General features: G+C 36.3%; 1 protein-coding gene across 1 annotated transcript in view; it reads left to right on the top strand.

Annotated features, from left to right (window-relative positions):
- Positions 1–19,666, top strand: part of Gapvd1 (GTPase activating protein and VPS9 domains 1) — a 62,457-nt gene extending 42,791 nt beyond the window's left edge. Inside the window, exons 23-32 of the mRNA XM_071591580.1 lie at positions 280–407; positions 2,163–2,296; positions 3,708–4,114; positions 5,750–5,994; positions 6,949–7,062; positions 9,016–9,230; positions 11,020–11,134; positions 11,279–11,351; positions 12,500–12,700; positions 16,712–19,666. Of these exons, the coding sequence (XP_071447681.1) occupies positions 280–407; positions 2,163–2,296; positions 3,708–4,114; positions 5,750–5,994; positions 6,949–7,062; positions 9,016–9,230; positions 11,020–11,134; positions 11,279–11,351; positions 12,500–12,700; positions 16,712–16,852 (1,773 nt within the window). The 3' untranslated portion in view covers positions 16,853–19,666. The remainder of the gene's footprint in view (positions 1–279; positions 408–2,162; positions 2,297–3,707; positions 4,115–5,749; positions 5,995–6,948; positions 7,063–9,015; positions 9,231–11,019; positions 11,135–11,278; positions 11,352–12,499; positions 12,701–16,711) is intronic.
- Positions 19,667–27,672: the final 8,006 nt, after the last annotated feature.

The raw sequence follows: 27,672 nt of genomic DNA, 5'->3' as shown, positions 1-27,672 counted from the left end.
TAGCATTTTCTGTTAACTTTAGGAAAAAATTTTCCTTAATTTAAAAAAATCCCATGGTTAGTTCCCTTTATCTGCTGTCTCTCGGGGAAGAGCCATTTCATAAATCATGTTATAAAGGTTGGATTTTGAGTGCTGGAAAAGTTATGAAAAATCCATGTTCAACATGCCAATTGTATTTGAGAATCATTTTGTGCTGAATTCATCTTTTGCATGTCTCTACTTGGCCATCATGTTCTTGAGAAGTTTTATTCCTAACAGTGCCTGTGAATTTTATTTTAGGATTTACTGGAAGATGACCACAAACAGAAACGAAGCTTCTTCCGCTTCAAGCTGCCATTTAAAAGTCGTGTAAGAAAACCTGGAAGGGGCTCTGGAACTGCATCGGTTGATGACCTTGCCATCCATGGGTAATGAAATAAATTGAGTTTTTAAAGAGAAGTGGACATTTATTAGTCAAAAAATGACCAGAGAAAGATGAAAGTAGTATTGTTTTATAGTATATTGACACATTGCCAAATTTGGCTCATCGATTTAACCTAAATGCCCATTTAACCTAAATGCTCAATGAAGAGGGGTTATATAGGGGTTCTAATTTGAGATAATTTGTCATGCCATATTATGATTATTTTCATAATTTTTTTCCTTTCACTTATTTAACCTAATACCTCCTAAAAAAACAAATGGAATAACCCATACAGAGAGAAAAATATGAGGTTTTCTAACCACTCATAAGTAATGTTGGCCAAATTATATTGAACACGTCATGATATTCTATGACAGTAAATGATAATAAAATTGATTGCAATTATCAGCAGTCTCTCAACACTGAATAAGTGAAGTAATACAGAGTAGTAGTTTCAGAGGAGGCAGCTGACAGCTAAGCTCGTTTGTGCCATTAGGGATGGATGAGAAAGGAGGAAGGGTGGAGAGAGACCCGGTGTCGGCATTAGCCTACTCTTAACAAAAAGGCACCAAATTGTCCATAGTTTAATGTCCCATCCAACAGACAGCATACTCAATCCAAGTGCTCTCCCCAAAGCACCTCAAGGAGGAATCGGGATACCACTGAAAAATATCTGCTGCCTCCTAGATTCAAATGCGGGCCCTTTCGTCGGGCGAGCCAGTTTAACCAGAGCAAAATCTAGGTAATGTAATGGGGCACTAGATGTTACATCCATTATTAAAATGTATATTTTGGAAATAAATAGTTATTTATTGTAGGCCTTCATTTATTGTTTATTTTTCTGTCGCATTGCCTTTCCTTATGTGTCCTGGATAACCAACCCTATCTGAACTTATGATGTTTCAGGTTTTCATATTTTCCTGACATGATTTAAGGATAGAAACAACAAACACCTTGCTTTTTATGATTTATCGGGATTTGCAGTTTACGGTTAAGTTTGGTGATCTACACCCTACCTCATGGAATGTTGTTCAAACCGATTCACCCTGGACAATAAGTTAGCCATTTAAAAATATTTTATCACTGAAATGAGAAAAGGGAACATTGTCAAAAAAGTATAAAATATTCTCATCAACACTTTCAACAATTTTGGATGTAGCAAAAGATTTGAACAGGTTACAATGTATATAAATCCAGCTTAGAAGCAATTATTACCTGTAACTTGCACAAAGGTTTATGATGCTACATCTAAATTGTTCTTAAAGATGTGGAGCTGCCACATTCCTGAAACTGGTCCACTCACATGCCAGATAAGCAATTTGTGGTAATTCTAAACGAAGATGAGTTTTCCTCCTTGCAAGATTGGCTAGAAAAGTTATTAGTTTCCGTTACATCATGTCAGCATGGATATTAGGAGAATCATTCATTCCCGGTATATGTTGAATTTTTATGGAATCCTGATATAATGAGTACAGCACATATTTCTCTCTCTGTGTATTATTTAAACCTGGCATCATTTTGGAAAAATAATCACCTGGTGAATCCGAATTTTTAAGGCTGTTTCTTTTAAGGATTTTATTTTTTATGGAAATTTTATCGATAAGGATTTTTATTGAGATTTTTTTCATAGTCTTCATGCAAGGGCTTTGAATTGAAAATGCCTAAAAAAATGGAATGTTTTTGTAGTAGTGCTAATTTTTTTCAAATGCTGAACTATTTTATTTAATTAAATGTTAAAGTTTGACTTCTGATTCTTTAGGTATGACAGTGCTCACTTGAGCTTTGATGGGAGCCAAGGAAGTAATGGAAGGACTGGGCATTCAGTTGACTCTCTCACTCATGTGAGATTGAGACAGCATTCATCTATGGACAGCGCAATTCCTAGCCAAAGTGGTGAGCGCTTCATTCTATTCAACATATTGCTGTTATAGGATGGTGAACTTATAATTAGTTCATTGATAAAGTGTTATTTTATGAATTTCTCAAAATATACTTCAAGTGATATAATTTGTCATGGTCAGTGTCCATGTCATGGCCCCATTCTTTTTTAAATTTTCCAGCTACCATATTCTTCACTTATCCATTTTCCCTTCTGTTACAAATTCATTTTTTGTTTGAGAACTGGCATGAATATTAAAAGAAGTATTGATTGCTAAGTCCATTATTATCAGTGGGCTACAAGGTTTCCTTTAGAGTTAATGGAGGTGTCAGCTTATTATTTAGATATAATACTTAATGTATAATTGCATTGTTTAAAGTTGGAGTGCTACTACTAATTGGATAAATGCATTTTTGTTACAACAAGCATCTGGCGATGCATACCTATATTATGTAGCAAAGAAGTCCTGATGAAAATTCTCAATTATATAAACCCCTGATTACATGACTCAGGATACCATGTTAGTAAAAAGGAGATGGAAGTGAGTGGTAAAACTTTCTTTTTCAATCTTTTCATATGATTGTACTTAAGTTTTAAAATATTCCATATGATTCCTTATGATTATTCACACAATGCTGGAGCAATCTCATTACTGTCAGGTAATATACATGTCTCAAGTTTTTATTGTTTTTGAAGTAAGCCAACATAAGTCCATAATAAGAAAGACGGCAATTGAACTTCATATTATGCCATAGTCTCATCTGCTTCTTGTCTCCTGACATGGCATCGAGTCATGCTTGTCCCAGATGCACAAGTATACCATCTCACAAACCATTATGTAAAAATGTGCTCAGATATCAGGACCAAGGGTTTTATTTACGTAGAAACATAATAATTTCAGTTATCACAGCAAAATATATGTTGTATCTGTTATTAAACAAATACCCTGATTAAATTTTAAAATACACTAATCTCAATATTAGCGTGTAGGAATTTTCAAGGAATGCAGCAGTCATTTCATCATAAGAATTCTTATCAAATTATCATTTTTTAAATGAAAATTCCTCTAAAACATGTTTTTTGTGACACCGGACTATGTATTAAAGTGTGTTCTTGTGTATGTATCAAAATTTAAACTATTTGTAGCCTTGAAAAAATAGGAATTCTAGTTAAAAATACATGAACTCATCAACATTTAATTGCATATTGTTTGCCATCAGAAAATAATCAACCAGTCTTGTCATGCCTCAACACACACCTCTTTCTTACCTTAAAACTCTACTGGATAATGTAAACGGCAATTACATTTCTGATTAGAGGTAAAGAGGTCGATTTTAATTAGATGAAAGAGTTTTTCTGGAATTATTTTCCAGAGAGCTAATATTTTCCTTTTCAAATAAGTGTCTGGTCAAATTCTGATTGCAGATGCCATGGAAGATATTTTGGCGAAGTATCGTCGAAAGCCGGAGGCAACGCCACCTGGCCATGTGATGGGCGAGTCCCCAGTCTCCCTATCATCCCTTGGAGTCACTCCCGCAGTGAATGGTCTGAGCCTGTCTTCTGGGCAGCATAGGCCTCACAGTAGTTCAAGTGGAGAGTTAAGCCTGATGAGGCGGAAGCAGCAGGAGGATGGGGAGGAAGAAGGTGGCGACTCGGATGAGGATAGTGAGGGAGAGAATGAGGATGGCCCTGAGGAGGACACGGGGTATGGCACTGGGGTGGCAGAGGATGAGGAAGTGGCACTTGAGGATGCCAAGAGGAAGCTCCGATTGGTACTCAGCACAGCAAATGTCTTGCATCCGCTTGAGGGGAGGCCAATGGGACATGGACTGGTAAGGGCTTGTGTTTCATCTTTTAAAAGTAAAATAACTCAGGTGTGTACATACTGAATAAAGGTTTTGAATTGCTTTAACCTGGGTGCATAAGACATGTAGTCAAATGACAAATTTACATTTTTGAGAGGGTTAATGTAATCAGATGTAAAATCCTGATTTATGGCAACGGAGTTGAGAAAATATCTATTTTTTTTATTTTTCATCAAATAGTTATATGTTTTTATGTTTCATTTATTATAGATTTATAATGAAAGAGCATGTGTCGACTGTGTTTAGATGCTCACTCAAATTGGTTTAGTAGAGGTGAATAAAAATAATTCTGACACTAAATATACTTGCCATATCCACTCAAGGCCTAAGATTTGTCTATCTTTCAGTGAATTCCAACCTGATTTTAACTTAGCTTCTGTAGTTCTTCCAGTATTTTCAATTATAATGTATAAAACTAATTGTTAAGCTAAACTTATTACCTAGATTTCCTGGAAATTTCTATGAAAATTTCCATGTTATAATGAGTTCCTCAATCAGAAGGCAGTTCTTTCTCTGTATATACTTAGAGAACATCAATTTGTAGAAAGCAGGAAATTGAAGTCAATAAATCATTTTCCTCTTAAACATTGGTGATTTGTATCTGGTTCATCGTATTTCCATAAGTGAATGTTTAATAGCAGGCTAAAAAATATTTTTTATCACACCAAATCCAACGAATTTTGTCAAAGCAGCAAATTGTTTTAAATATATACAACTTCTATTCAGAAGGAGTATGTTCTTGTTTAAGTATTTGCAACTTCTATTAGAAAGAGTGTTTTGATTCTGGATGATTCACATAACTATGATTTGCTAAGTCACTTTTCATATGCTGCAAAATCTCGTTCATTGATTTCAGATTGCCATCCATCTCTTGATCATTTGTTTGTTAAGTTAGTTCCTTACATTTAGTAATGCGTAATATGAATGATGCTAGCTGTATTTATTTTCTAGTAATTTTCATAAACACTTACTGGGCCAGAGATGCCGATAGATATTTATTCAATTGAAAATCCAAGGTATTCCTATCACATCATGTTGGCTACCATCAGACTTCCCAATGCAGCGCCCTCCAAATTTTCATAAGAAGGCTGCATATATGCAATAAGAATAAAATTAAAACAATATTATAGTTCCATTAGAGTGGGATGAAAGATACTTAATTTTTATCCAAAAGTGTTGGCAATGCATATTAAGTTATAGAAAATTAATAATGATTGAAGAAACGCTTTATGAATAAAGTTTATTGTAATGTTTTTAAATTCATCTGAAGAATAATATTTCTTAATTGTGCATTATTCTAAATGTGTATTGTATTTTACATACTATGTGCTTGTCCTGCATCACTCTGGCACATAAGTTACATGACATCTATGAGCACTAGGCAAAAGTAAATGATAATAATCACTTTTGTTATTTGTTAAGGTATCTCTTAAAATAATTCGTTCCCGGGGGTACATATCAGTCTTTGCTGGGAGAAAATGTATCTGTCACATCTGTTATTCTGTCTTGAAAGAAAAATATAATTGTTTACATTGCATAGGTAAGTTGCATCCAAAAATAGATGAGTAAATGATGACAAATGACTGTAATTTAAATTTTCAGAGAGAAACGGCATCCACGTTATCATCATCTGCATCCTCGTGGGCAAACACAAATGGTGGCCTTCCAGGGATGTGTGTCCCTCATCGTGCTGCACGCAGTAGACTGATAGGCACAGGCAATGAGCTGGTTTCATTTCTGCAGCTGCAGTTGGCTGAGGCAGTTAGTCTTCATGATGATGTTCATCAACCAAACACAATACACATTAGGGAGACATTGCGATGTGTGATGTCGTTTGACAATCAGCGGTAAGTGATTGGTTGCCATTTTAGTAAAGTGGGTCCAAGTCACCCGAGAATGGTGATACCTCTCCAAAATAGTTAAAAGTTGCATTAATTACAAGAAGATGAAATGTAATTTATATCAAGAAATTTAATCCTGCATTTGTTGTTACATGGAATTGTAATTTCCGGGGCACCTTGAATTTTTTTTTTGCACCCAGGAAGATGTTGTAAAAATTTGAGGTTTTGTAACATTTAGGTTTTTTGGGAAAAACATTTTAAAAGATCTTCATGTTTTGTAAATGAACTGTCTTGCCATGTTGAGGACTAATATTTTGTTTGATATTGCATCTTCATCTTTGCTGTTACGTATCAATGAGGATTTAACTTCAATGACTGAGGAAATTACAATGCACTGTGAAAAAATGTGTTCTTAGCTAATGATTTGAGATTGTTCATTTCTATTGTTCTTGGATTTGAAATTTTGATTACTTAATCAACTTCCCATCAAGCTTCCTGTGTTTGCTCATCCATTCTTGCAAAATTTCCAGATTTATTTCAGTTTAAATGTTTTTTTTTCTTTCACCCTTTTTAGAGAATTATTAAACAATAATAATGTAAAATATTCTAATGTCAGTCATTTAATCAGTAGCAGTGGTGTTACTTTGAGCAATTTAAAAAAATGCTCATACCAGGAAAAGGCTAACTTTTCATGCAGTTCAGATTGCCGTGCTGGCAGACTAGTTCATATACCTTACAAATAGCCAAGGCAGTTGCAAAAACTTATTTTGATGGAAAAATAAATGCAGTATGGATATAAAAACCCAGGGGTTTGTATATTTTGGGTGTATCTATATTAAGCTACTGTATTTGCAGGAAGTTACCAGTTCATATTAGTTATGTCTGATAATTTGATCATTGCGGTGCGCAGTAGAAAATAAATTCTGGTGAAAAGTTTCTAATTTTATGTTGGTATTTCAGTTGCTTAAAACTTTTCCGAGGTTTGAGGGATGACTACAGGAGGAGGGCTCCATACCTAGCTTATTTGGTCCGGTGCAAGCAAGGACTTCTGTCAACACTTACACATTTGGAGAGGTAATGGAGTGCATAGTCTAATTTTCACCCTATAATGTCAGCCTGGATATTTGATGAATTATCAATTATTATAGAAGTTTATAGAAAAATTTTTTAAGTTTGCTTTTTTTAATGAGCATAAAGACTAAAATACTAGTCAGATAAATTTATAAATCAAACCTAGGAATTGAAATAGGTGCTTTTAAATAAATTTCCTCGTATTTGTACCGTGTATGCTTAAATATAAGGTAATGTTTTATGTTTTATGATGAAAATATCATCCATTGATTAAATAAATTATTCTGAAAAAATTTTTGTAACCTTGAAGAATAATATTTTCATTATTTTCATTAAATTTAAAGTAAGTTACCCTAAATTTTATTTTGATTACAAGTGTTTATGTTTTTCTATCCACTTCCCCGGATTGTATTCAAATTTGGTTTGTTAATTAAACATGTCTACTAATTATTTTAAGGTGGATTTTGATGTTCAATTGTTTAAATTCTGATTAAATGAAAATAGACACTTGTTCTTCAATGATTTGGCCAACGTTAAGCTGCAATAGTCAGATGAGGAACAGAAAGGCAATGCAATGTTCATTGTTGGTTGTATCGGAGGTTAATGGGAAAGTAATTACAGAATTGCTTTTGAAAGAGCATAGGGAGTTCAATAATGCCATTGTTTGCATTACATGTGACTAAGAGAACCAATTCCTAGTGTAGAATATGCAGATGTGGAATTCCAGTGAAATGGAAAGAGATGATGACAAAGCACTGGCATTCATTTGTATACTCATGCAAGAGTGCCTGAAGATGTTTGTGAAGGAATGGAATGACGCTGCTGAATTAAAATCAAGATGACAGTGGAAAATTGCAGAGAATATGAGCTGTTCTGCTTTTGAATTGCTTGAAATAGTGGTCTTGGAGATGGGCTGAATTCTTCTCAATATTGTGTGTCATATGGTGCTGTATTTCAGAAAACAAATCAGCAGACCATTTTTACTTGCCAAAATGTCGAATTGATGTGTCATCCTCCGTACAGCCCTGATTTAGCATCCAATTACTTCTTTTTATTCCCATTTATCAAGAAAAAATTGTGTGGTCAACGTTTTTTGTTGCCTGAAGAAGCCATTGATGCATTCAAAAACCATGTTTTGGAGGTACCTCAATTTGAGTGGAAAAAGTGTTATGAAAATTGGTTCAAGCGCATGCAAAATTGTATTGATTATCATGGAGAATACTATGAAAAACTACACGGTAATTTCCAACAATAAATTAGTCTTTTCATTATTAGGCAGAAAATATAAATAGCAACCCTCATATATTCAAAGTTGCCCATGCATGTCTGGAATGCTTCACTATAAAATATTTAAAAAATTTGTTCTTCCATATTATGTTTTAGATTTTTCAGTATATGCTTAGATATGGGATCATTTTCCATTTAGGAAGGTATTCTCTTGAATAAATCACTTGAACCGGTCTCTTTTTCACTTTTTGTTGACTTTATTATGTTTTGGTACCTTTGAGCATTGAAGCATACATTTTTTAATGCCACATTCTTTGTATGTATTAAAATAAAATGCTAAATTTGATGTAAAGTAAGCTCCAGAGTAAAAGAATCCCAAAAAACAGCCAAATAATTGATTAATATTTATTGGTACAAATAAACTATAAATTATTTTTAACCAGACTTAAGTTTTCCAGTTCATTGAAAGACCCCTATTACAAATTCTTATGAAAAATGTAAAATGAAAAAGGTTATTAAGATTACAAATTGCAATTTTTTTACCTTCAGTACACAGGAAATGTCTGAAAATATTCTTAAAATTCAATGTGTGAAATATTTTGTGAATCTCCTTAATCGCTTTCAACTTAATGCTTTGTACGTGCCATATTTAATTATTGAACTCCCCTCTGATAATTCTTCTCTTATTGGGCATGAAAAATGATTGTTTATCTATTTATCCAATTTAAGGCTTCTTGAGCGGACTGGCAGGGAAAAACAGGCTTGCAGTAAAGCACTCATTTGGGTGTGTGTTCGGTTATTTGTGAAGCGCCATGAAAAGGAATTTATGAATTTTGTGGCAGATTTTGGACGGCCTACTGCTGCTGTGGACGAAAAAGCTGTCCTTGTGCGATCATTACTCAGAGCATGGAACTCCCAAATGGAAGAGGATCCTACATGGCAGGGTGAGAACTTAATTATATTCATCCAATTTTGGCTTGAAATTTCACTTGTGAATGAATAATTATCTCTAAAGTTGTGTGGTAAAAGATGACTTAAGTTTAAAGACTCATTGGGAATATTTGCTTGTGATTGTAATCTTCACAATTGTTCAAAATGAATTGAAACTACTTAATGCTCTAAATTGAATAATGTGAATTTTCTATCAACATTTTTTCATTATTTTTTTGTTGAAAAGTCATCAAAATATTTGCTGCTTTTAATTTAATACACACTACTTCTTCAATTGTTGTTTAGCACTGTTTATAGATTTGCATAACATAGTTTGTTCTCATTTTTGGCCCTAGCCACTTTGACATTGTAATTGGTGCTAATTTTCTACCTTAATCCTTCTTTCCTTAGTTTATCACACCTTTTTATCCTATTCTATTTCTATCTCCTAATCTTATGTATATTTAAAAGTTGAATCAACCTAGTGGGCTGGACAGTTGGCAGCCAGTCTTCTAAGGAGTATAGTGTAGAAACAACTCCCTTGATAAACTTCTACTTTGATTATCATTGAATTTTGATCCTGTTAATGTAATGTTGCATATGTGCAACCCATTTCCCTCAGGTCATACTTCGCTAGACCTTATCCCCATTGGCTGTGATACAATATAATAACAGTCCCTTTTTATTCTCAACACGATCTAATAGGACTATGGAGGTGTAAACATGGTAGCATGTGTGACCCAAGAAATTGCTGCTTCTTTTTCTTCATACTCTGAATGCTAGTTAGTTTTCACATTTTTGTAAAACTTTCCTGAATACAGACCTATTTAAATACCCGAGCTGTCCAATGAAGGGTGCCAATAATTTTTTTATCATATTCATTTATTGTGCAAAATTTCAACTTAATGTTATGTTCTTGTTAATTTTGTAATGCATAATGGCCCTAGTTTAATTGATTTGATTATGTTATTGCATCAGCAACAGGCATTGAAAGATTAAACATGTTCAATTCACCAACAGCAACAATTGGGATAACACGTGGGGCTACATCGCAACTTTCATTTTTTGTGAACAAATCATCAGCTGAGGATCATTTAATGCTGCAGGTGGCTTATGGAGAGTGTATTCCTTCATATAGCACAACTAGGAGATGGTTTAAAATGTTTTCATAATAGGGAAGACATCAATTTCAAGAGAAGGTGGACCAGAAGGTCCAGGCACTGTTCTTACAGAAGTTAACATTAGTACAGCTGTTGCCATTGTAGAAGATTGTTCTTAATTTGCTATCGGAAATTCTGAAAATTTTATTGAGTGCCACCCACATGTTAGTGATACAAAAATTTTCTGAATAATTTTAAGAATTCCTAAAATAATAGCCACATGTGAGTCTGCTGTTTTTGATTTTGGAGAAATAACTTTGTAGAAATTATTTTTCATCAGAACTAGGCATAAGTAAACTGATCATGTTGCATCTTTAGTTGATGGAGTCAATTCAATGAAGCTTGCACCATATATAAATTACACATGAAGCTAATAATGTTACAAAGTTTAGTTTCGTACAACAAATTATGCGTTTAAAAAATGTTATGATCCAATTATGTTACAGCCCTAATACATGTTAGTTTCTTCATTATATAAATAAAATATCTCTTTTTGTCCTATACACAAAATTATGATTTTAGTATTTATAATGTTAATGTTAATTGAAGTATTTTTATGATAGCAATTTTGAAAATTTATGAAAATTTAAATAAAATATGGGTGTTGTCAAAATAATCATGTGGTTTTTAAAATATATTTTAGGTGCTAGCGAAGAACAGGTTGAACTTGCCAGAATTTCCTTGGAAAGAGTTGTTATGGGGAGAGTGTACCTGTATGCACTTTACCCTAATGGGGATGGAGATATATCACGAGATCAGTGAGTTAATTCTTATCCCTTTGTGTCATTTATAGTTCTGATAAACATTAAAATCTTTGAAATGGGTTTTGTGTCATTGCCCTTTTTATAGTTGTCTGAGATTGATACTCTTATCCAAGTTCTCTTTTCTATTTGTACCAATAGGGTTCTTCATGAGCACATGAAGAAGCTGTCCAAAGTAATCAAGCCCTGCCACAAGGATCTTAGAATTCCCAAGGTATGTGATCTTTGAATTAGAGTAGCCATGTTTTTCACGTAATTTTGATACTTGGTGAAATGTGACTTGATAGTTGAAATGGAGTCAAAGAAAAACTCCATTCTAGAAGTCCCATTTTTCTGTTGGGAATTTCCTATAATTAATAAAAATATTGGAATGTAATTTTTTTATTTAGCCACAATGCAAACGTTGAGGATCAAGTTATTAAAAAAGTTCATTCAATTTTTAACATTTGAAAATATTCCAAAACATTAAGTGATGACATGTGTACGTGCCATTAGCTGATCAGTGACCACTGGCACTCAAAGTAGCTGTGAAATGTTTCTTTCCTAATAGCAGCAATAATTGTTTGGGGATGAATTCAGGGTTTATTAAATGCTCTAGCGTTGATGATATAAATCATAGAATTATATTTTATCAAGAATTACTTGAGAATAACATTCATTGTTTAAAACTTGATATGGGGGGGTATTTCTCTTTAAGTGAATCAAAGCCAGGCAAATCAATCAATGCTTTAAATTAGGGAAAGTAAAATGGCAATTTATTATATTGTCATTGTGATATTAGGGAGAAAAAAAGGCAGTACATAGCACTACATTGAGTTTATTGATAACTTACATGGTAATGAGACGAGATTGACGAAATAGCTACGTGGTGGAAGTCCAGGTAGGCTAAGTCTTGTGGGGTCGCAGACTCAACGAAGGGTAGGAGCAAGTAGCCAAGTCTTGTGAGGTCACAGATTCAATGAGGGTACAGTTGGGATCGGACTCCCTGAGCATCTATGCTGCCATTCTTATTACCCCCTCGAAAGGTTCACACGGCAGATCGAGTCATCCTTCAATGATGTAGCAGGGCAGGGCCGGAGAGCTAGAGAAGGGGGTGAGTGGACATGTCCTTGCCCGTGTCCCCCAACTACAACAGTATTTTCTTCTAAATATTACAAATTTTATATGAATTGGATATTACAACTGTTCCAAATAAGCAGGCAATTGAAATTTTCAGCATTATATTTATGATCCTTGTTACCAGTTTTGTTTGTTCATCACTTGTGAGTCAATATTTCTTTGTCATAAATTTATGTCATGAAATATTTCCTCAAAAACTTGAATAGTTTTAATGAATTTCAATGTCAATTTTTCTTTGCATAGGTGTTTTGCCGAGAATGTCCATGGCCTAGTGCACAGGCTGAGATATCTGCCATAGGAACCTACTGCACACCAAGGGATAAGGTTGACTGTGTGTCTCGCACTTGCCTGACACTCATCACTCTCTTAGCAATGGCATCAGAGAGAACTGGAGCCCCAGCTGCAGATGATCTGATCCCTGTTCTTGTGTATGTGCTAATAAAGGTAAGGATATTACACTGTTTGAGTAATAATGAAAAGAAATTGCTTCCTCAAATACTTTAGTCATTGATTCAAAATGGTAGAAGATTTTTATTATCCTTCATGTATGTATTACCCCATGGGCTAGTAGGAGCCAATGTTTTTTATTGCTATACATGTATAATGAAACATCGATTTTAGTCTCTCGAAAAAAATCTTCCAATTTTTCAGGGCTGTATTATTATTATTTGGTAATTACCGGTTAATGTACGTTTTGGATGGACACAACTAGCAAACAAATATTGTTGATCCTAACAAAACATAACCCATTATCCTACTCTACAACAAGCCCGTCTTCATCTCTGTGTACTTCCTTCATCCCATCCAACATCCCTATTCTATTCTGGCCCCTTACTCATTTACCTAACATTCTCCTCTCTATCATAGTCGTCAACATCCCACTGCCAATCAATATGCCCTTTGTCCATTTTTCCTGCCTCTTTATGATTTCTCCTTACCATCCCTTCTCCTCACTCATCATATCTAGCACTTCATTTGTTTTCCTTTCCATCCATTTACCTTCTCCATCCATCTCCACACCCACATTTCAAAAGCCTCCAATCTATGCTTATTCTTCTGCCTCAGTGACCATGTTTCTGCACTGTACATAACTACGCTACATATCAAAGATTTAACAAGCCTTTTCTTAACGTTCTGACTCAATATCCCTGCCATCAACTGCCACCTTTATGTGAAAACTTCTTTGTCTAGTGCAATTCGTCACCGTACGTCCCTGCTACTTAGAGCATTTTGGTCCAGAACACTTCTGAGATGTGTAAACTTCCATCTGCTCTTGTTTTGACCCTCCTATTGTAATGTTAACCTTAGCCTTTCTCTTTCTGGAAAATTGCATAACCTTTGTTTTATTTATATTGATTCTTATCCCCGCATCGATCCCACTGAATTTTCATTTCACTCAGCAATGCTTACAACCCCATTGCTGACTGAAAAACTAAGAGCTTGGTCATCAGCAAACCTAACTGATCAAACATATTTCTTGCAGACTTTCATTTCTACCTCCAATTCTTCCCATGCCTCTCTTTAATCATTTCCTCCACATGTGCGTTGAACACCTGGTGATAATGATAATAATTTATTTTCATTCAACTTAAAACAGTCTCTATAATTTAATTTTCACAACAATTGTTTTTATTATTTATCCAATTCCAAGGTTCTGTTAAAATTTGGTTTTTTAACTTAACAGACGTTTACTTACTAATGAATTTTGGTACTTAACTGTTTGAATTCAGATAATGTAAGTATAAACTGCAACAGTGATTTGACCAATGCCGCTAACTGAAACTTATCCAAGGGGAACAAAATGGCACTAAATGCTATGTTTATAGTTGATTAGTAGAAGGATGATTGAGAAGTATGAGGGGTACCCAAAAAGAAATGGAATAGTGCTGCAGTTGGGGGAGCTTATGTAAAATCCATTTCTTCTGCTAGGTGAGCATAGTGCAACTGGTTCCGAGTTCTGTGCAGGCATTGTTGTCATGTGGGAAGGTTGTGTTCAGTCACAATAATTCGTTTTGTAAAAGCAGTTTCCCTTGCTCCTAGTTTTTCATCATAGTGGATTTAAGTGAATGTATTTTAAGTGAATTATTTTAAGTGTTAATTAGGCTTTCTATTTGGATTTGTTCAAAGTATTGCACTGCTGTGAAATTTTGCTTCCAGCTTCGGAAAAATGCTGCAGAAACTGTTATGGTATTAAAAAAATGACATACAAGGATTGTGATATAGGAAAAACTCTGGTGTACCAATGGCTTTCTCATTTCAAAGAAGATGAAAAGTCACTTCATGACAAACCTCGTTCAGGACTTTGTCAACTTCTATAATTGATGAAAATGTTGAAAAAGTTCAAGCAATTGTGCTTGAAGACCGACAATGGACAATTGAAGAGATTATAAAGTTATCTGTAATAATGTGGAGTCAGGTTCAGCAACTTTTGTCCAAAGATTTGAAGATGAGAAGGGTCACTGCCAAATTCCTGACTCTCATCCTGACTGATCAGCAAAAAGAGAATCGAATTGGAACTTGCCGTGCAGTGAAACACCATCTCGGAACAGACCCAGATTTTTTTTCCAAGGTCATTACTGGTGATGGGTCATGGTGCTATTGTTACAACCCCAGTGGAAAACTTAATCATCGCCTCGCCCAAAAAAAGCTTGTCAAACGAAATCAAGCATCAAAACGATTCTAATTTGTGTTTTTCGATGTGAAAGGGAAAGTGCATTCTGGACTTGTCGCACCAGGTCAGACTGTTAATTAGGCTTTCTATTTGTATTTGTTCAAAGTATTGCATCACAGTGTGCCACAAAAAAGGCCTGATGTGTGGGAGACGAAGCCTTGGTTTTCCCACCATGGTAATGCATCTACTCATGCAGCCATTTCAGTGCACCAGTTTTTAGCCAAAAACAACATGACTCCCTTGCCCCACCCCCAATTAATCACCTGATCTTGCTCAGAGCGATTTAATCTTGTTTCCGCGAATGAAGAGTCACATGAAAGTACAACGTTTGTATGACGTGGATGTGGTAAAGAAAAAAGTGGCAGGAGCTTTTGGGCATCACAACAGATTAGTTTGAAAAATGTTTCCTGAAATGGAATCGCAGATTGGACAAATTTATTAAGGGTAATGGAGAGTACTTTGAAGTTGAGGCTGAGTTAAGGCTGTTCTGTTAAAAAATTAAATACATAACTTTGAAAAAAAATAATTCTGGTTATTTTGGTTACCCCCTCATAATATCAGAGCTTCTTTTGAAAGAGCAGAGCACGCATGATGCAATTAATCACATTAGATGTGAGTTAGAGAATCAATCCCTAGCACACGATATGTAGACAGGGAATTCCCGTGATATGGATAGAAATGATGGCATAAAGAATCTGTATTCATTATTTTACTCTTGCAAGAGTGCCAGAAGATGTGCTTTCAAAGGAATGAAATTACATCGCAGAATGAAAATCAAGGTGGCAATGGGAAACCACAAATCATCCGCCTACTCCATAGATGACCCCTTCTGCTTTTGAATTACTTCCAAAACAAGGGATCCAGAGGTCTGGTTAAGTGTCATGCACCTAAGGGCAGTCTATCACGATACAAGTATTGTTAAAAACTTTCTACAGACATCATACATCAAATTGCATGGGTTGGGACAGTTACCAAGAAAGTATAGAAAGTTAAATTCATCCTTGGAGAAACATATCTGTATACTTATAGTTACCAGTATTTCTGATATAACCCTTGTAAAAAAAATGGTCTGCATAACATATATAAGATAGCAATACCAGAGGGAGGGCTGCCCGTAGTATCAGTTTCTATAGCTTATTGGAAAGGGTGCTGACTAAGAAACATCAAATTATCAGCCTGATCTAATTTGATCCAGTCAGGAGTCAGTGGTGAGGGAGAGGGGGCAGTTTATAGTATTTTCAAAACATCAATTCAACGATATCAGAAGTGGTAGTGTTAAAAAGCTTAGCATCTAGAACATGGTAACCCTTTTGACACTCTTAAGTATTATATTTTACACATAGCTATAATGTGTGACTGAGTCACTTTCATGTTGTTCAGATTATGAGGCCAAGACTAGAAAATTTTAACATCTAATAAATGGTTTGGCTTGGCAGAATATTTTATTCTTCATTGAAAAAGTATGAAGAAAACTGAAAACGTTTTAAGTTAAAAATGGGAAATAAATTAGTCCAAACGGTTCCATGATCATTCTTTGGCTATAACGTGTTAATTGTGATGAAATTTCATGTTATACATCTATTGAACATTATGATAATGAATTGCAATGGCCCAGTATATTGTTGCATGCATATTATTTGAATCATATCAGTATAGTCTTTTTATGACTCCATCAATCTACAAATCAGCTGCACTGAACTAGCTGATTTTTCTATTTTTGAAGAAATTTTACCTAAAATTGAATGAACATTCAAAAAATTAATTTTTTTATTTCCTATTTCCAGGCAAATCCTCCTTCCCTTCTTTCTACTGTTCAGTTTGTTAACAGCTTCCATGGATCAAATTTGACTGGTGCAGATCAGTATTGGTGGGTGCAGTTCTGTTCAGCCATTGAGTTCATCAAGACAATGGATTACAGTGACTGATCACACCATTTAAGGCCACTGGCCTTTCAGATGTCATCCTTCTTGAAATTTTGAGATTGGTCCCTGGCTGACAGGAAGCTCTATGATGCCCGTGTAAATTAGGAATTCCAGATAAGTTGATAACTGACGTGGCTGACAAATCTGACTGAATGTGAAATTTGGCAGCACCAATGATTCCCACTACCTTGATTTTAGATTTTCACATGTCGAAATCAAGGCGGAGTAGATATGTAAGCATCCATGAATAAGACTGTTAAAGATTGAGATGTTATATGCATTTGATATTAATGCCCAAGGGCATGGCTTTACACTGTTGAATACCACTTCTTCCCATCTCACAGCAATGATTTTCTTTCTTGTACAGAAGACGTAGAAGTGCCAGATAATTTATTTCTGTAGGTAGTTAAGTCTCCTTTTCTGACAGAAACAAAGAGGAATGACGTTTGTTCATTTTGCGAGCTGGGATTAAATCTGTGAGAAGAAATACCTAAAATTAAGTAGTTAAACCTGTAATTATTCTTATACCTCAACACGTCTGAACCTCGCAGTTTGATTTGATCCGCACCTAGTAGGGTGTGATTATACGTACATAATGCAGGGGTAAGAGGGGTCATGCCCCCATCATTCTGTGCAAATTGTTTCTTATGTACTGAATACTTTGATTTTGTGATTTACTACACCAGATTATTTGAAGAAAGTCACTATAAATTCTCCTCCTTGAGAAGGTCATGGACCTTATGTTCAAAAGGAAGTCTAGTTATAATTTATAATGGTCCTTTTTTAATGGTGCATTGGTTGCTGAAGGGATTTCCTCCTTGTGTGTTGGCAGTGTGGTTTTCAGATGTTCATCATTTAGGACACCAATAAAAACTTATGCATTAAAATGCATTGAGGGAAATGAAAGTACCAATACATTAGTAAAATGGGTATCAAAAGAGCTTGAGAATTTTCTGTATTTAGATTGAGTGCAAAGGAATATTTTATGCGCACAAACTAGTAAGGACTCAAAAGATGTTACCCAAAAAAGTCGTTTGTTTTGCTTCTGGAATATTTATTCCATTGTGGCTTGTTTATTGTACAGTTATTCCATGTTTGTATCTATACTTCCCCTTTCCCCTGGAATGGTATCATTATTTTTGACATTTATGTAATTTCATAATGTTATTTCTCCAATGCTTCCCAACTGCTTGTATTCAATCTCAGTAATCTGACACTTGTGAGAATATGGTTTTTAATCTTATTGATGTCATTAAGATTTTTTAGGCATAGCCTTTAATAATAAGGGATGACAATTTACCAATTTTGATCAATTGCTCAACAGATATTTTTATTATTGCCATTGTGCCAAGCATCCATGAATGAATTACGTAGAATGCAGGCTTTAAATGCCTATTGAATCTTAAAAAAAGTTTTTAATGGAGCTTTGGTTGGTAAAAAGTTTTCAAATATATTACATTTTTTTTATAACAGCCACATTAATGTGTATGTTTGATCACAGCATTGAGAAATAATTTTTATGAGCAGTTATATGGAAATTTTATAGGTAGGTGGTATAACTCACACTGAGCATTTATTTACCTATTGCTCTTCACACTTAGTTGGTGTATATAGTTATCCTAAAGATAATATCCACTTGCAGATTTTCTGCCCGTGCAAATTAATTTGCATCAAAATATTATTTGGTTATGAGTATGTAAAAATATATAGGTAATTTGTCAGTTTTTTTGTTATTAATGTAAACTAATAATGTATACAGAGTATGAGCTGAGAGTTTGGGAACAGTGGGGGATTCTTTGTGCAATTATTGTCTTTTTGCCTGGTGTATGAATCTATCATGAATACTCAATTTTTCTATGAATTATACAGTATTTCTTGCCCGCAAGTGGGTCCAACAAAAGTGCAACAAACTCAGACTATTCAAAATGCAAGAGATGATACATATTTTTTTGTTCTAATATATTAACGTATATTCAATGCACGTACAAAATTTTAGCTACACTTCTAGAGGAGGAGGAGGAGGAGGGCCTATGAAGTGAGACTTCAAACAAATTAATTGACTGATGCTCCAAACATTGTTGGAAATGATTTTGGATTTGGTACTGGGTCTTGTCTAGTGCATTTGACTGAATGAAACAAAAATACTTATTTTGTATACTATGAATTTCAAACTGGGTTTGAGGTTATGGTCAAGTGCATGTGTGTGTATATAAAAATATATTTCACATTAACTCACAAGCATTTCACCTCAAGAATTATTATTTCTTCCTAATTTGAGATCATTTTTCCCTGCTTTACTTAACAGTAAATATTGAGTTTGAGCCCACATGAAGCTTATGTAGGCATTATATGAGGAACTATGTCATATGGATAAAAATATGCCAGACTTTTTTTGTGATTTTTTCCACATTCCTTTTTATGATAAAAAGTCTGTGATGATAAATTGAGAGCTATCTTATTCAGTGAATGGAAATATATAATATATATATTCTAATTAGAGGTTTATACCATATTTCCTTTAATAGATTTTGGCTTATCTAGGTCAGATAGCACATTAATCAGGTTCAAATTAAATTATATACTGTATTTTGTTATTGTATGAATAGATCTATCATGTTTGGAGTAATAATTTTAAAATTATTTTTGTGAGATTAATGGAAATGAGTACAAAGAAAAAAAACTGTTCTACTGTGTTTCTTATGTGTCAGTATATTCTTGTTACTTTTACCTATGTTTTCAGTGATGTGTAGCTTATTTGATGTTTGTTCATTTATACTGTGTATATAGTATACATATAAAATGCAGCTATTTAACTAATATTTTTTTTAATTATTTGTTTTTACCCTTATCACATTTGGTTCCCATAGCTAGGAGAACTGGGACGTACGTCAACATTGGAAGTCGAGAGAGATAACTTCATTTATGAGAAATTCTAGCGGGATTTCTCATTCCAATGTGCGAGGACCATCTACCAGAGATATTAGCTATATCTCACCTATTATGTATGCCATTGATATAGGCTAATGCTCGGCCCATAAACTACATTTGTGTCAGGTACCAATCTGCATTTCTCAGCTGTGGCCAAATCTTTCTCTGGAAGTACTTGTCTTGGGTACTTCTTAAAATGTAAATTACTCCCCTCTCAATATGTATAGGCAGAGTGCATTATTTATTGTGAAGTTAATTTTTTGGACAAGAGTGTTGATGTAATTGTTCCATTCTCTTCTGATTCAACTAATGAACATAGGTATTGATTGCCCAGTAAATGTGGAAGCAAGACTTGTCAAAAATTAATTCCTTTGAGCTAAGAAATTTGATGAAGTAAAACCTGGATCAATAATGAGGGCAGTCGCTTGATAAACTTTTGGTTTTGAGATGAAAAGGATTGGTGAGTTTCCAAAGCCCTTAATTCATTTTGTCACTGTCCTCTAGCTCATATTTAAGGAATAAGAACGAATTCAGGTGGGAAAGATTTAGGTGCAATCTTGTTATAACTTCCTATGCAGTAAACTCAGGGGTAAGGAATGGTTAGACCCTGTTAGACTGAATTATGTATTAAAAATTTAACTGGGTTCAATTTTTTAATTCGAATGATTTTCCTTGAATAATCGGTAAGACTAAGTGTAACCTTGGGAATGAAAATTATGGGTATCCTTTAATGATAGAATGGGAACCTTGAATAATGGGTAAAGATCTATGTGCATATGTAGAAAATGCTTGAAGACCCTTGTCTTGGTCTATATTTGTAAGTAATCGAATCCAATCATAAATTGAAATTAAAAATAACCAATGGAATCAGTAGATGTTAATTGATATTGATGAATGTGAAAACAAGAAAATATTATAATCAAAACTGCTGATGATGGTATAGTCTATTAATAAAAGGTAGTTTTTGGATTCTATGATAGTATTTTGTTTTTCCTCTACTTGTGTACTTAAAATTGAAATAGAGAGGCTGCCTCTGTCTGCAGTCTCCGTGAAGGAATATTATACTGCAAAGACCCCACTGCTTGGGCTGTAATTGTGACTGTCTGGAAGCATTCCATAGAGCAATGCCCCACCATTGGGATGATGGGTAGAGTAAGGTGGGGTGTCAAGTGGAAGGGTCCGTAGCATGCCTAGGGGGAGAGCAGTGTTATAGTCAAAACCAAAATTTTGTCATTAGTGAACTAGCTTTTGGAAGGAAGATCCCTCCCAGGTGGAATAATCCTCTGTGTTTAACTTATCGTATAACTTGGGCCTCATATGACCGAGTATTATTTGAGAAGGGTTCGGGGAAGAAGCCCTTGGCAACAGGTCAATGGTAGGGGTTAGAGACTTAGATATGAGGTGTAACCATGCGGCCAAGGGAGATACTTTCTTACTATAGAGATACTTAACATTACCTCGTGATACTTAGGGTTTCTCCGTTGATACTTCTACCGGTCAATTGCCCCTATACTTCCCCCATGGCTACATTTTCCGCTTCGCCCTCGTTTTTTATGCCTTCAACGCGAACTCGAAATCAGTGCAAAAGCTTGCACCCTAAAAAAGTGGCGTCTTTCTTACTGTTTTGGCAAGTTCGCTAATTCCAAAGGTGCTTGTTATATCCGTGTTGTATTGCTGTGTTCGAAATTGCTCGCCACCCAGGGATCGATAATATTCTTGATTTTTTAGCAACGAATATTCACGAAAAAGTCCTAACTATACACAATATTGAAGGAATTAGTGACCGCAGGGCAGTGAACGCGAAGTTTTCACCTCATGGAGTCCGAAATAAGAAGCCGAAAAGGAAAATTTAATTGCTTAAAGAAGGGGCCTTAAGTGCGCGCTACAGAATCAATTTGCTAGTTTTAAGAAAGATCGTAATCACCGAAATACTGAGGATACGTGGAATCACTTCCTTGAGATCGAGCGGTCAGCAATCAACAAGTTCATTCCCAGTAAATGTGTGAAAGATAACACGGAACCTAGACGGTACAACGCGGAAGTTAGAAGGGCATTATGAGGTCAAAGGCTATGTGTCGCCAAGATAAAAAATATTAAGGATGATATCTCTAGCGACAAGAATGAGATCACTTATGATTATAAGATATCTAGGGCGAATGCCATGAATGAATTTCGGAAAGCGTTAAGGGAATTCAAAAGGAAACGGTTAGCTGATAATTTGAAAGAGAATCCGAAAGCATTTTGGTCATTCGTCGGAGAAGTTCAGGGAATTAATCAACTGTGAAATAAGTCAACTTCAATTCACTCAAATATGATAAAGGCGAAAGAAAAACCAGTAGTTTGGAAAAGGCTAACTAATTAAATTCCTTCTTTCAAAGAGTCTTCATTAATATCTCGCAGAATACTCCCGATAACTTAACAAATCGTGCCGGTCAACCGATGACGAAAATTTAATACTCGTATGATATAATGGAATAGAACGTTCGTTGAAAAATATCAAGCCCAATAAATCCTCCGGGCCCGATGAAATACCCGCTCGTATATTTAAGGATCTAGCCTCGTAAACTGCGCCGTATCCAGAAATAATATTTAATAAGCCACTGGTAGATAACAAGGTTCTCAGGGATTGGAAAACGGCTAACGTAACACCAATATGTAAAAACGGAGACAAGGAGGAACCGAGTAATTACAGCCCTCTGATCATTAATTATTTCCCTCACATCCATTTCGTGCTACGTTTTGGAACATATAGTTGCTAGTTCGATCGCCAGACATCAATAACCAGATATTATTGATGAAAAATCAGCACGGTGTCCGAAAATGTAGATCCTGCGAACCACAGCTTGCGCTTTTTGTTCATGATATTCTTATTTCAGTAGAGAACAATATTCCAGTGGACGCGATTTTTCTAGATTTTAAGAAAGCCTTTGACTAAGTACCTCATAGTGAACTACTCGCAAAGCTAGAAGCATATGGCATAGATACAAATATCCGGGGTTGGAATGAAGACTTTTTGAATAGTCGGGTTCAAAGGGTATTGATAGATGCAGTTAGCTCAAATACAGTAGAAGTTACTTCAGGTTCACTGAGGTTCACCCAGGGAAGTGTCATCAGACCTCTTTAATTCCTACTTTACGTTAACGACATTGACTCCGTAGTCACTAGTAATATATATTCTATTGTTTCAGGCTTCACTTCGTGGAAGTATTTAATATCCATTACTAAAAAGAAAGAAAGACTCGTACTTCTCCACAGATTTTATTATACGGTACAACGCGTTTCACCGACTTGCGGCATCATCAGGTGCAAATTTGCAAAACAGACAGAGCAAGCATATATACCCTCAGGACAGAGTGGGGGCGGGGAGGGTTGGAAGGATTTGAGAGGGGTGGGGGCTCGCAGGTGCGTTGATGGATTGTTTTGACCATTTCCAGGCTAGTTTTTCTGAGAGGAGTGGGGAGGGGTATGGGAACAATTGCTCGTTACAAAGTGTCGTGTTGGGGTTTACCAAGTGCCTTCTAATCTCTAATTGCTCGAGAGCGTCCATTTTTAATCCTTCTGGGAGTGTGTGTAATATCTCTGGGACAAAGTCACTGCTGTGGTTGAATTCTAGTAAATGCTTGGCGAAGAGAGAGTTGTTATTCTGATTTTTGTGACACCTAGCGTGTTCCTTGACTCGTAACTTGATATTCCTGCCGGTCTGACCGACATAAACGCTGTTGCAATCCTCGCATTTCAGTTTATAAATGCCTGATTTGAGAAGGCTATCCTGGGTGTCTTTTCCATTGGCTAGAAGTTTGAAGAGGGTTATGGGTGGGTAGAAGGCTGCTTTGAGTGAGGTGGGTAGGCAGTTGGAAATCCTATATGAAAGATCTCCCAGAAACGGGATCGAGCACCACTTAAAATCTTTAGATACGAAAATGCTTTTTATGGCCATTGCTTTTTGTTTTTTCCGTAGTAATGTGTCAACTAGTTTGGAGTTGAAACCATTGTTGGTAGCTATATTAGTGATATTCACGAGTTCAATTTTGAGGTTTTTGGGGGAAAGGGGGATGTGTAGGAGGCGGTGGATCATGGAGTGGAGGGCTGCGTGTTTGTGAGAAAAGTGGTGTGCGGAATCATTAGAAATTATATGGTCTGTATATGTGGGTTTCCTATAAATTGCAAATTCGTGTCTATTATCCCTAATTGTGATTGTCAAGTCGAGGAAGTTGATGGTGCCGTTGACGTCTTTTTCCATGGAGAAGGAGATATTCCGATGAAGAGTGTTTAGGGAATTAAGGAAGGAGTCTAACTGTCGGTTGGTTCCGGTCCATAGGCATAGTATATCGTCAACGTAACGAAACCAATAGCCCACGTTTTTGTTATGCTGATTGTCAGCATTAAAAAGATGTTCTTCTACAGAATTGAGGAAGACTTCGGCTAGGAAGGGGGACAGTGGGGAACCCATAGCTAACCCATCCGTTTGGCTGTAAAGGGTGTGGTTGAAACTAAAATAATTCTGGTTAACTGTCATTTTGATGAGGGGGACCAATTCGTCTGAGATATTTTGGGCAATGGTGGAATCCTTGAGTAGTTCTTCCACCCTAAGCAAAGTTTCCGATATTGGTACGCAAGTAAATAAATTGCTAATGTCGAAGGAGACTAGCCTCGCTTTTTCCGGGACATCAATATCTTTCAATTTTCGGGATAGCTCTATAAAGTTTTTAACTCCATATTTAGGTTTAAAACCTGTGAGATCTCGGAGCAATACGTCTAATTTTCGTGCCAGAAGGTGTGAAGGGGCGGACACAGCTGAGATGACAGGCCGAATAGGTATGGCTTTTTTGTGTAATTTGGGGAGTCCGTACAACCTGGGGGCGGAGGGGTTCATTTGGATTAAACTAAATTTTCAAGTCATAATATTTTGGAAAAAGAGCAATTCCCACTCGAGCGCATACTGCATTTGAAACACCAAAACGGAATGTGTAGACACTTAGACCTTACTCTCACCCACGACCTTTTCTGGGGACACACATCCGGGGAATAATATGTGCGCAAGCTAGCAAAAAATTAGGATTCATAAGAAGAGTCCTGAGTAAATGTAATGAAAGGATCAAAGAGAAATGTTATATGTCGCTGGATAGATCTCATTTAAAATATGCTGCTAATATATGGGATCCTCATGACGTTGAATTGATTGCCGAATTGGATTGCATGCAGCGTAGAGGAGCTAGCTTTGCAAAACGTTATGATAACCTTAGTAGCGTATCCAAAATATTAGAGCAGCTAGGCTGGGAATCACTTACGGAGCGAAGGTTAGATTGCAGATTGAAGCTCTTGCATAAATTGGAAGGAGGTCTCTTTAGCAGTGACGTTGAAAATTTATTATTACACCCATCGTACTACGGTAGGGGAGAGATCATGCTAGTAAAATTAGAGAGATTAAGTCTAGAACAGATCGATTTAAGAAGTCATTTTTTCAACGAACGATAGGGGATCATAATAACATTATCCGACGGCGGTATGGTTATAATCATGTCAAAATTATTCTAGCGTGTATTCACTCCCTGCCACAAACCCTAGCGGTGGCTTGCAGGGTAAATGTATAAATAAATAAATCCTTTTGGATTACCTTAACGCTCTCTGAATTCATTCTTGACATTCCCCCTAGATATCTTATAATCATAGGTGATCTCATTCTTTTTGTCGCTAGAGATATCATCCTTAATATTTTTCATCTTGGCGTGACATAGCCTTTGAGCGCGCAGTACCTTTCTAACATCCGCGTTGTACCATCTAGGTTCCGTGCGATATTTTATAAATTTACTGGGAATGCACTTGTTGACTGCTGAGCGCGTGATCTCAAGGATATGATTCCACGTATCCTCAGTATTTCGGTGATGACTATATTTCATAAAACTAGCTAATTGATTCTGTAGCACGCACTTAAGGCCCCTTCTTTAAGCAATTAAATTTTCCTTTTCGGCTACTTATTTCGGACTCCATGAGGCGAAAACTTAGCATTTACTGCCCTGTGGCTACTAATTCTTTTAATAGTTTCCATAGTTAGACTTTTTCGGGAATATTCGTTACTAACAAATCTAGAATATTATCGCCCCTAGTTGGTGAAGTGACAAGTTGATTAAAAAAGGTCGACGTAAAAGAATTCAATAGCCATTCGCATATATCTTTGTCTTTACAACCGGTTTTTAATATGTTATTCTAATAATATTTATGTCAATAGATGGGACATTAAAATCTCCACGGAAATCGACGACAAGAATGTTAAACCTACCATATGGCCTTCTTTATTGAATTCAAACGTCATAAGCCTATCATCCCAATCGTTGATTTTACGGGTATGGGAACATTCTACCAAATTATATCAGCCACTAATACGTAGCGTGAAATGAGTTCGGTTTAGTATCTCTTTCACTTACATTTTTCACGAGTTAATTCCTCGTTCGCTCATATTTGTATCTCGTTTAGTAATCACATTTCATTACCGCATTCAATATACCTGTATTTGGTTTGCATTCCCAAATATTATTTAACTTTGTTACCATCTATGTACGTGTTTTCCGCTGCCTTCTCCACCTTTGCGACGTGCTCCCTCCCGTAACAAGTGGGCTCCCCCTCTAGCCACTCCGTCGCTTTCACCGCCGGTTCATATTCCCGCCGCTTTCCCGAGACGAGGGGCTCCTCGCATCCGAACGCCAGTCGTCCTCTCCATGCCTCATGTTCGCCTGGTGCTAAAACTTTTAGTCGCGGTGCTTGGCGGCGTTGGCTCCCGCGGCGACACGTGCGATAGGTGCCGGTCGGTCGTGGGAGAGCCCTCGGCGACCCCTAGAGAGAAAAGAGGACTGTCCGTCGCGGACTATCTTCTTCCTCCCGGCGGTCGCGAGGGGTTCAGCGGGGGCGGGCGGGTCGCCGTTTCCGCTGGACCGCGGCGCGCCGCGAGGGGGAGTAGTGTCGGCGAAGGGAAACGTTTCTTCCGCCTCGCATTGAGCGGCCGGCCGCCTGGCCGGCGTAGCCTTGAATGAGAGCGCTCGAGAATATTTTTGATCAGGTGACTATGCACGGCGCCGCCAGTCTCCCTGTGCGAGTGGCCGGCTCTTCGCCTCGTCTGCCTCTTCCTGGCGGGAAAAATGTGCGGGAGTGGATTCAGACTTCCGATTTAGGGGAAGAGGGGAAGTCTCATCCTTGTCGTGATTCAAGTGAATGATATTTGAATAACACAATATTTTCCCTGGATATCTTGGAAGGCGTCTCGGGGGAGGCCATGACGAAAATCGGTTTTTGTATACCATTGAACTTCGCTAATGGGTTAATGCCAACAAACATTCAACTAGTCAGTGGTCTTTACTATTGACGGTTGGAAACACATTTTTATTTATTTATTTATGCACCATGCAAGCCACCGCTAGGGTGTGTGGCAGGGGGTGAATACACACCAGAATAATTTTACCCGAACATGACCAAACCGCGGTCGGACAATGTTATTATGATCCCCTATTGTTCGTGGAAAATGTGACATCTTAATTCTATCTGTTCTACTCTTAATCTCTCTAATTTAACTAACATGATCTCTCCTGCACGAAGGAGGTAATAATATATTTTCAACATCACTGCCAAAGAGATCTCCTTCCGATTTATGCAAAAGCTTCAATCTGTAATTTAACCATAGCTCCGTGAGTGTTTCCCAGCCTAGCTGATCTACTATTTTGGATACGCTACTAAGCTCAGCGCTGATACGTTCTCCAAGTTCACGTTAGTGTTCGGCATTTCTTCTTCAAAAATTAGAGCGACATTTATGTTCAAAGAGGGTTAGAGGGGATATATGGTAAGGCATAATAACCTGTTCAAAACCACATTTGAAAGTAAAATATTAAGGGAGAAACCCTAAAGTTAAC

This window comes from Hetaerina americana, unplaced genomic scaffold (assembly GCF_022747635.1).
Source record: "Hetaerina americana unplaced genomic scaffold, ioHetAmer1.1.p SCAF_1, whole genome shotgun sequence".
Taxonomy (NCBI): Eukaryota; Metazoa; Arthropoda; class Insecta; order Odonata; family Calopterygidae; genus Hetaerina; species Hetaerina americana.
The sequence above is the reverse complement of the archived record's forward strand: the minus strand, read 5'-3'. Positions and strand labels throughout refer to the sequence as shown.